Source organism: Triticum urartu, chromosome 2A (genome assembly GCF_056163025.1).
Source record: "Triticum urartu cultivar PI428250 chromosome 2A, HENAU_Tu73, whole genome shotgun sequence".
NCBI classification, from domain to species: domain Eukaryota; kingdom Viridiplantae; phylum Streptophyta; class Magnoliopsida; order Poales; family Poaceae; genus Triticum; species Triticum urartu.
Genome location: NC_141874.1, coordinates 82,430,964 through 82,442,213, shown reverse-complemented (window position 1 = coordinate 82,442,213; position 11,250 = coordinate 82,430,964). Strand labels below are relative to the sequence as shown.

Sequence of the window (11,250 nt, the reverse complement as noted above, 5' to 3'; positions counted from 1 at the left end):
AAAACTTTCCAGGCAAAAACCATAATCTTTCTTAACTCTTTCTAGATTTCTTTAACATAGTGACATCACAAAAAAGCAATGTTCAATGGTTTCCTCCCTACCGCAGAAACGACAATCATACCTTGAGGGGTTGATCTCACTTGTAGTTGAACACCTGTTGGGGGGAAATTATGGGACAACATCCACAAAATTACTTTCATTTTATTTGGGCATTGAATTGCCCATAATAGCTTCCTCCATTTTTTTTCTCCATGACCTTCTAATCTGAAGTAGTCTCCTTGCCATTTCTGTCTCTCTGAAAAATCAGTGCTCACAAAATTATATGCCGACCTTTCTGTGTAAACATCATCTTTTGTGTGGAGCCATGAAGCAAAATCCGAGCATCCTTCTGTACTCGAAGTATGCTAAGAATTATAGTTTGAGTTAAGCATTGTACTTATAGTTTTCCGTAGTGCCTTTGTGATCAAGCATAAGGCATGATCATAGGAAAATTATTAGAGTTGGACATGAGACATTACCATGTCCGATGGACATGAGACATTACCATGTCCAACTTTATATTCGGCATTTTTTAACTTTATAGTTGAGCTTAATTCATCATTTTTTAACTTTATAGTTTAGCTTAATCTTAACCAAAATTTTGAACACATTTTCTAAGGGGAATAATTTTTTTGTGGGTAAAAGGGAATATAATTTTCCATGCAAAAAAAGGGAATATAATTTAGACATGCTTAATTTATGATCGAATTTCGTTTTTGATACCCACATGTAAAATAAATGATAAAATATGGATATTATACTTAACCCGACACAATACAAACATAAACACTTACGTACACTCATTCATGTGCACATCTCTTCTGAAAAGGGGATCTTTCCGGCCTCTGCATATGTGATACAGACAATTAACTTAATCTTATACGTGAAAACAGAACTTAAGGCATGCTTAATTTTTGTACAGCCTCTTCATTTTGTGATCAACAGATAATGAAGAGTGCACGTTCTCCCGCTTGCTCCTTGGCGCGACGTAACGATAACCGTCTGATCGTGCACACGAATCACGGAAAAATTGCAGCATGGCCATGAATCATGGAAATTTTGCGCATGGCATCCTGGATAGCTTTCGGGGCATGCTAAGTGTCAGTTGACTATCATTTTAAAATATTTGTCGCCTCGGTAGCCATTAGATCTGACATCATCCAACGTCTAGCATGGTCTTCACCATTGCAACAAGGGTAGTTTTGCACAACCCTTTGCAACAGAATTCATTTGCAGAAATCTTTTGCAATATATGTGATGTTGAAGAAATTTTTTTTTTGACTTCACTTTTTTAACACGGATGTTGTTGCGGATGGAAATTTTGCAAAACACAGACGATGTAGAAAAAAATTGCAAACTATTTTTTGTCTTCACTTTTTCCCCCCAACGAAAGCAATTTTGCAAAGACCGGCTGAAAGGAAGCGTATTTTTGGGAAACAGTCGCACCGTTTCCAGAACCAGCGGCCCAATTCTCTCGGTCCACACTCTCGAGTCCAGAGAGCAAGAAAGAGCAAGGAAACGGAAACCCCATTCCCCCCTCCCCTCCATACTCGAGAAGTCCAGATCGATCCCAATGGCGTCGTCGACGCTTCGCTGCCTTCCTGGCGACATCCCGCCGACGACGCTGCTTTCCCTACCAGACGAGATGCTCGAGGAAATCCTCCTCTGCCTCTCCGACGCCGCCGACCTCGTCCGCGCCTCCATGGCCCGCGTCTCCATCCGCCGCCTCGTCACCAATCACCGATTCCTCCGCCGCTTCCGCACTCGCTACCCGCCGTCTCTACTGGGCATCGTTTCTCCCCATCCCCGCCGGCCCCGATGGGACCTGCCGCTGCTGCAACTGGCCCAGCCGCCGCACCCCTCCGCGGCCGCCGCGAGCGCTTTCTCCGGGCTTGACGCCGCCGACTTCTCATGCGCCTTCCTCCCCAACGCCGCGCGCTGGCGTAGGCGCGACTTGCGGGACGGCCGCGTCCTCCTTTCCGGCGTCCCAGAGGGCACCAAATACAACTGCCACGTCTTTGTCAGGGAGCTGGCTGTCTGTGACCCCCTGTCCCGGCGCTACATCCTGCTACCTCCCATCCCCGACGACCTAGCCGCCTTGGTGCAGCCACCCGACGTGCTGCGTTTCGAGCCCTTCCTTGCTCCTCCAGCAGCCGAGGATGAGGAGGGCATGTCTTTCAGAGTTATTTGCTTGGTGCAGTGCAAAACCAAGCTGCTCCTCATCATCTTCTCTTCAGGTTCAGGTGCTGAACAATGGCGTGCTGTTACATTTGACAATTGGATCAGTCTGCTCACAGGATCAGGTAACCAGCAAGCAAGTTACCGGCGGTCGCCAATACGCCACTATGCAGACGGCTACTTCTGTTGGGTGCTTTTTCGGGCAAGCAAGTTGCTCATGCTCGACACTCGCAGCATGAGTTTCTCAGTTGTGGACCTCCCGCATGGCACCAGTGAAGCACAGGTTGCCATTCTGGAGGCAGGGAATGGAAGGATTAAGATGTTTTTGAATGAGCATTTCACACCTGAACTCAGGTATTATGTGTTGCAAAATGATGGAGTTGGGGCGAACCAGTGGCTGTCAGAGGCAACGTTCAATTTACCCGTAAATAATGGCGGCTATATGTTCATGGGCGTAGCGGGGGGATACTTACTCCTACAAGGGATTGGAGAAGACGAATATACATTCCATTTGGTTTCGTTGAATCTGAAGACTTTAGAGCTTGAGTGGTTCCTTGCATCAAAGCGCAATAACAAGGGTGCTCATTTGTTTGCCGGTTTCCCACCATCCTTGTCTCCACCAACTATTCGACATGGTAACCTTCCTCTCTATTTGCATACTTGTACTTTGCACTCCATAGGACTTTGCGATACTAATATATTATGCAGGTATTAGTAGTCTTCTATGTCATTAACAATTGTTTTAGCAAGCTGTTATTCATGCAATTGAAAAGTCGTGGAACATAGGAGATCAAGAAGTACTAGATGGGTCGTAGGTGCATTTCTCCATGCCGGCTATCGTTGGCGCTAGTAGCTTACGACAGGGCAAGTAGCTAGACATTTTTTTATTGAGAAACACCAACTACACGCACAGACATGGGCACACTGACACAGAGCAAAAGAGTTTAGCAGCTTAGGTCGCTTGCATAATTGTATAGGTACGAAAGAGAACAACAAAAGCATTCCGTATCTGCATATCCATGTTGCTTGGTACAATTCTTTTGTTGCTGCTTCTCTACATAAGTGGTCTGCCATACTATGTGAGCTGCGCAGAATAATATTATTATCACAAATCTAAGCAAATGAACATATGGAACTTTAGCACAAAGAGGATGTGCACAACTATGCTTTTATCCAAGTCTGAAGCATCCTAATATTCGTTGGTGTTCATGCAAAACAGAATATCACAAGAAAGATGAAGCATGATATGGAACATGCTTTCCATAATTATCTGCAGACAGAAAACAAAGTTTCAATTCACACGCTAATTTATTCATATGTGTTGTTTTTAAGGCGGTAAGAAAAAGAGCAAAAGGACACGTGCCTAACTATGACGGTGATTTCTAATGAAAATTTTGTTCCGCTACCTTCATTTTCGTCTCTTTTGTCTTTGGTGTTCCTGACTTCTGCAGTTGCGCCTCCCTCCCCACCACATTCCCTGTAATTGTTACAGTTCTTTTTGCCATCAGTGAGGTGGCTTAATGTAAATCAATCAGGTGGGATAAGGACTTCCATAGACCTAAAAGAAAAAAACTGGCAGACCAAAGGGAAAATAAGTAGATTGTTTTCATGGGTTGAATTAAGAATTAGGTGTTAGCAGGGGAAGGGGAAAATATGAATCTTGAATGGCAACTTTCATCCATGTCTTTCTGATGTATTACATCACATATACCTGGAAACATTCCATTCAAGTTTTAGTCACTTAGCAATGTCTCAGAAAAATATTACTCGTGCAGCAAATGACTGCATTTCCTTCAATTCCTGTTGCTGCAGAAAAACAAACTACCACTTGTAGCCCTTTTCTTTTTGTGACGACACTTGTAGCTAATATTGCATGCCAAAAATACTGCTGAGAGAAGGTAGTAAAGACATTTCAAAAATAACAAAATTAGAGATCGCCTACAATTATAAAAGGTAGGATGTGTATGCCCACATAAGCGGTAAGTAAACTCTACCCAGAGAATCCTTAATGAGCTGAAAATGCATCAAACCACATCAGAACCAAGCCTCTGAACTTCGAAATCATGGTAATTTTCTAAACATTTGTTTCTATATATTCAACCTCCTATCTTATTGAGAAAACTTCCTTGCAGTTTTCTTCTTGCATGACTGGCACACTGATACAATGATACCATACTGAAATGACTGGACACAGCATGATATAGAAGTATTCAAACACAATAAGAAACGGAATTGATTACTCTCTTATGCAAGAGAATAACATTAGCCAAAAAGTCCAGACAATGATGAAATGGTAAATTTGTGGTTCCTCTCTCTAATTGATAGATAAAACTATATTCCTAATAACCTGCCTCAAGCCCTCAACACACAGGCAACTTCCTTAATTGCCTTTCCAACAGAACATTACTTCGAACATGGCCTCTAGCTAAGAGCTAGATCAGAAAAATTATATGTTCAATTGTATGCAAATAGAAGTGTGTTTAGCTAGGCTAGAAAAATTATGCACGCATTAGCAGACACGATAAAACTATATTCCTAATAACCTGCCTCAAGCCCTCAACACACAGGCAACTTCCTTAATTGCCTTTCCAACAGAACATTACTTCGAACATGGCCTCTAGCTAAGAGCTAGATCAGAAAAATTATATGTTCAATTGTATGCAAATAGAAGTGTGTTTAGCTAGGCTAGAAAAATTATGCACGCATTAGCAGACACTATTCCACGAGTGATGAAATCCTTGCAAGAATATATTTAGGTAAAATAATATTACTGCTCTATGCTATACAGGTTTGTTGTATGCAAATAGAAGTATCAATTAATTCCATGATTCCTTAATCTTACAGCGAGACACAGGATAGTATGGTGACGCTGAAATAGGATCCTCAAGAATTCTCCATCATTTTTGTTATAATTTGACTACTCTGTTCTGCCTCCTTGCACTTGTCAGTCCCATGTGCAAGGCTTCCCCAGCTGGTCAATCAATTCTGTTCCTATACATATTATCTGACTTAAAAATGAAGGGTGGAGCAAACATATTTCCATGCTATGCATGACTCTAAATATAGCTCGTACATTTTGATCACGACAATAATGTAAGTTTCCTAATTGTCCCACAAAATGCCGATCCCGGAAGCTCTTGAACAAACAAATGATAACGAAAATTCAAAGCATCAGAAAATTTTGAATGTATGAAATCCCTTGATGGCAAAATACCCAAGCCTCTTGAATGCTCCCAATTCCAGAATTCATGTCCTAAACTGACGGTGTATTGGACAACTGGGGGTTGCCGGGCACACCTAAATGGGCCTCTCAATAAAATATTTCCACATCTTAAATATGTTAAGTTGTGGCCTATGTTGGAGAAGTTTGATCCCGTTCAGTCTTGCAACGAGCCAATCAGGAAAATCATAAATCATCCAAAAAGAGTAAAGAGATACTCGAAGCACAACACGTGGCACACCTCAATCCATTCCCAAACACCACCAGGCTCTCGAGCACGACCAAAGCCTCTGAGCATGATTACCTTGGGCTCAAGTGGTTGGGTCAAACAAAGCGAATTGGGGCTTGACTGATCGGGCCTTAAATGCCAGGCAGGCTATCGGCCGTAACCCACCACAGGCTACACATTTTAAGGGAATGATGACTCTGTCGCAAAGCAGTATCATGATCCCTGCACGATAAGGGGCAGTTGAGCAGGCTGTCACGACTACACATGGCCACTTTTTAACCAAGGCTCTGGCGCCTTGTCAAGAGCTGCAGCCTCCATCAATTATCAGATGCTGACAGGTGGAGCCCAGAACGGTAACCGCGGCCAGGTATATCTCTCGACCAGAGATAAACGGGATTCGGGCAATTTTTTACCTACCACTCTTGGTGAACTCCGCGGTGGATGCATGAGCAACGAAGGCTATTGGAACATTTTACCTTTGTAGTTAAGAAGCCATTGTAGGTCCTCTAGAACTGTGTATAAGGGCAGGACCATGGCTCGTAGAAGGGGAGCGATTCCAAGAACTTTGTTTTTTGAAAGGAGGCAAAAGACTTGCCTCATTCATTAATTAAGAGGGAATAGAGTTGTGGTTTTTGTTGTAGCACCAAGGTGCGAGAGCACCGAATCAATAGTCTACTCTTGCGGCATGATTACACCCAAATATTTTGCACCTGCGGCTACCCAAGTTAGAGCCTCCGACTTAATATTCCCGAGGAGAACCATCGGTGGTGCGCTCTTGAGTTGGAACATACAGGCGTTCCATTGATTCCAGATGGTCCAAGAGGTGAGAAGTGTGAGAGTAGCCATTGCCTTCCGGATTGGAATGGTAGAGTCAGAAAGACTTGTCCACCAATCTTTGATGGACGTGCCAAGTGCCAATTGGTAGTGTCGATGCTTTCAAGTTGAAGCCATTTCTTGATCATGCCCTAGAGCCTCATGGAGTATCTGCACTTGAACATGAGATGCTCAATGGATTCCTGCTCGCGCTTGCATAGATGGCAAAGTCCACAGTCGGGCCATCCTTGCTTGGCCAACCGGTCAGCGGTCTAAACCCTATTTTGCATGGTCAACCATGGGAAAAATTCGACCTTCGGTGGAGCCCAAGCCTTCCAAACCGCTTGTTCCATGGGGGAGCGGAGAAGGCCAAAGAATTGTGCCAAGTAAGCAGACTTGGCCGTGTATGTAGGTCCCGCTCTCGGTGTGCTACCAGATGATTTCATCGTTGGGCATTATCCTCGAGGGTGTAGCCACGAATGGTGGTCCAAAGCACAATGAATTGCCGCATATGCGCGAAAGTGAAGTTGGTGGTGACGTTGATTTTACGAACCCAAGCATCATCATTTATTCACGAAGCTTCCATCTTTTTTGGGAGGACGCTTCATAAATGAGGGGTGCGATGTCTTTTGGCTTGCAGTGATGCACCCAAGGGGCATCCCAAAAAGGGGAGCGCGCGTCGTTGCCCACCATGATGGTGGAGGAGGCATAGAAAAGGTTCATGTCCATCTCGTCACAAGGATTACCGGATCCAACCCGCAACCTGGCGAGCTCCTTCAACTAGTACCAAAGCCACCGCAAACGAAGAGCTCTCGCAAATTTCTTCGAGGCCTCCATACCCGAATGGTCGGCAAACTGTGTCTCGATTAACCATGCCACTTTGCACCAGTGGTCTTGTTCGTTCCGCCTAAAGGAAGGCCCTATCAAGCTTGTTGACATTATGTAGGATGGGGGGGGGGGGGGCGATGAGCGGGGTTAAGAAGTAGATGGCTTGCGAGGAAAGCATGGACTTGACAAGAGCAGCGCGTCCAATGACGGTGATACTTTGGCCATCCCAGGGGACAAGCTTGGCAGCCATCTTGTCCACAAGGAACTGAAAATCCCTGACTTTGAGTTGCCAGACCGAGAGGGGTAGATCCAAATATTTCATCGGAAATGAAGCACGTGCAGCTGGCAAGCTTTGGAGAATGTCACCAAGGGGGATGTGGCCACATCGAATTGGAACCACCAAGCTTTTCTAAAAGTTTGTGTGGAGGTCCGTGATGTCGCCAAATGCATTAAGCAAGATGGAGAGATTGTCTATGTCTTTCTTTATGGGGGCGACGAACATAGCCGCATCATCGGCGTAGAGGGAAGTTTTGATGATGGTACCACAACCACGAATCTTGTGCATCAACCCCTTCCTAGTTGCCATATTGAGGATTTTCTGAAGAGGGTCGATGGCGATGAGAAAAAGTAGGGGGGAGAGGGGTCCCCTTGACGAAGGCTGCAGCCGTGGGTGATAGGATTTTCCGGGATGCCGTTGAGGAGCACCCTCGAAGAGGAGGTGCACAAGAGAGCGGTGATCCAATTCCGGAAAGTGCTTGGGAGCCCACGGTGTTGCATGATGTCAATGATATATTCCCACTTGACGGGAGTCGAAGGCCTTCGGAATAGGAGGGGCGGGGTTTTGCTCTTGCGGAGGCGTTGCCAAGACTTTTCACGTACATGAAATTGTCATGAATGCTCCTTGTCTTTATGAAGGTACTTTGGGCATTGGAGACAAGCTTCTTCATGTGTGGGGCAAGCCACATTGCTAAGATTTTGGCGTCAATCTTAGTGATGGCGTGGATGAGACTAATACGCTAGAAGTCGGTGATTCCGTCGACGCCCTCCTTTTTCGGAATAAGCACAATGTTAGCGGAGTTGAGGCAATGAAGGTTGTTGGTGTGGAGGTTGCCGAAGAGCGAGATCACCCGTGTGACGTCGTCTTTTATGATATCCCAACAACACTTGAAGAATAGCCCGGTGAATCCGTCCGGCTCGGGAGCCTTATTGCTCGGCATAAGATTGATGTCCTCTCGGACCTCCTCCAAAGAAATGGGCTCTGCAAGGGAAGCAAGTTATGCACCTTGAGGCCTAGCTAGAAGCCCACCTGAGCACTACCAAAACTAGCTGCGAGCACTCAGCTCAAGCTTGTAGTTCATTTGTACATCATCCATCAAACACACAACAAGCAGGAGTAGGGTATTACACCTATGTGTGGCCTGAATCTGGGTAACTGCTCGTGTCATTAATTGTTAGGAAGCCGCAAGAAGCTGTGAGTGGTTTAGCCCCTGTCCTAACAACTAAAAGGCGCTCTCTCTGATCCCTGATCTTGACGATCACACACAGGGCCATTGTTGCAAGACTCAAACCCCGGTATATTATGGGCAGACGTGCAAGGCCGTTGTGGGGATGGCCCCAGGGAGGCGAGAAGGCAGGAAAGGGAGAGGGAGGTGACAGAAACCGAAGTGGTTCAAGTCAGATTAGCGGTGTTGCTGCCGGCGTCTGTGGAGCTGCTTACGCTCTGCTTGCCGGCTCAGCTTGGGCAGCGGAGTGGCTGTCGCACTGCTCCTCCTGTTGGTCTGGTGGGGATGGACAGAGGATGGTGAACAGGAAGGGCCGCGGAGGTGACGGGAACCATCCAAGCCGACGCTGCAGGTAATGTTGCTAGCGTCGGTGGCATCAAACTGCTACTGCTTGCGGCGCTCTTGTTGTCCGCTGTCTCCAACGCACGGGCCTCACCGCCGCCACATTCCATGCAGGTCGGCGTGGAAGGTGTAGTGAGGGTTAGGCCGTAACAGAGGCGACGAAGCAGGGACAACAGATGTGGATTGCTCGGTCTTTGTTCGATAAGATGTAGTATGTTAGCCAGGCATAAACTTAGGCGATATGTTTCTCATCTTGGGGATATACTCGTCATTATTTTTTAGACTATCGTAAGAATAAAGCAAAGCCATGTTCTATCATGCCGGATTAGGACTTGTATTAGCTACTTTCTTTGAAGTTATATTGCTCTGTACCTTTGCATGATTGTACTGGTCATTATCATTTCCAATTGATTGCATTTCTTACTATATTTGTACTAATAAAATTTATTGCTTATAACACCCAGTATTTTTCTTAATGTTGATTCAGATATGACTGATGCCTCCATTTCTAATTCAGATATCTGATATTGATGCCGCTGGGAGATGAAACCTTGACGTCTGGAGGTATAGAGCAGCAACTTGCAGGATTATCTACTGGATGGAATCATCAGGCTTTCCTTTTGAGACGGACGCAGGCTTGTTTGCGGTGCTGACTGTTGTGCAGCTCGGTGCTTATTTTCAGATATGTCATGGGAGAATAGTTGTGATAATCTACCAAATTTGATTCACAAATCAAATATTACTAGACAATTTCTATTTTCTGGAACCTTTGTTCGTATCATTATATGCAAATGTGACCCGAAGCAGATTATGACTTGAGGCAGAGTAATAATATATACATTTATACAAATCGGTTCTACTATCTCTGTTGCTTTTTGTGAGAAGTTGCGCAAGAGATGCACATGACTTCGTACAAACTGGACTATATTTACTGCAAAAAGAATCAGGTGGCATTTGTTCCGCCGTCCAACGCCGGCAACGGCAACAGGTTTATTGCCGCGAGGTTGACTTTGAGGTTTGTGCTCGACCTCGCCACCGACGATGATTATCGAGGCCTGACACGCACCTTCTCCCTAGAGCATGTGTATCAGCTAGTGCCTTATTACATGCCCGTGGGCAATGAACTAAAATGGGAAAAGTTTAGGCCTCCTTTGGTTTGTAGTAATTTCATAGGATTTCTATAGGATAGGATTTGCAAAGAAAAATTTCCTTTGAAGCCCTTTGGTTTGTAGGAATGAATTCCTATTTCAATGTAGGATAGGAATCAATCCTTCACATTTTGGAGGAAAAAAACATTAGCTAAGACTCAATGGAAAAGTTCCTATCCTATGCATCAAATGACATCTCCTTCTCTATAGGAATTGAGATGCATGTCATCTCATTTCCTATTATTTTCCTATTCCTATCCTATGAACCAAAGGAGATCTTAGTCTAGCAAAGGCTTTAATCTCCTTGAAAGTGGTACCATTCATGGAACGATCATGCTCTCTGGTCCATTGACAGCTTGCACAAGCATCATTGAGTCCGTCTCCACGATCGACCACTGAACCCATATACCCCATTGCTGGGCCGCTTGTAGGCTTTCCAGGCAGACTATCGCTTCAGGAGATCCTGAACATAGGGCAAGTGACCGGCACCAGCAGCAACAGCTTCCCCGGACGAGTCCCTAATAACAAAACCCCAACCCCCTTAAGTTCAAAAAAAAAAAAAACCCAACCCCCTTGGCAAGTGGCAACTGTCAGCTGCCGCACTTCCATCACTGTTAATTTTCAGCAAGTCATCTGCAGGCGGTGTCCAGACAGGTGCAGGTTTCGGCTGTTGCTTCCTATCCTTTCGTCCCAGTGACTCGCAGTCTAGCATCTGTTTGACCCATATGACAAACAGCCTCAGGTGATCCTATCATGTTGAATTTTGTTAATGTATCCATACCTTTTCTCTGGTATCCCTCCTGTTGCTCGAGTAGTTCTTCTCAAAACAATCAATCGACCTTTTTGTAGCAACTGACCCTTCAGCCTGATCCTCATAAGAGTAAATGGAAATCACATTCATGGTGAACATCAATGCCCAAGACACCTCCACTAGGTAGCGATTTTTCCTCT

At 45.1% G+C, this 11,250-nt stretch overlaps 1 protein-coding gene across 1 annotated transcript; it reads left to right on the top strand.

Annotated features, from left to right (window-relative positions):
- The first annotated feature begins 1,538 nt into the window (after window positions 1–1,538).
- LOC125541069 (uncharacterized) lies at window positions 1,539–9,969 on the top strand. Its single transcript, XM_048704558.2, has 2 exons — window positions 1,539–2,852; window positions 9,669–9,969. The coding sequence occupies exons 1-2, from the start codon at window positions 1,613–1,615 to the stop codon at window positions 9,674–9,676; spliced, it is 1,248 nt and encodes a 415-aa protein (XP_048560515.2). The 5' UTR covers window positions 1,539–1,612; the 3' UTR covers window positions 9,677–9,969.
- The last annotated feature ends 1,281 nt before the right edge of the window (window positions 9,970–11,250 follow it).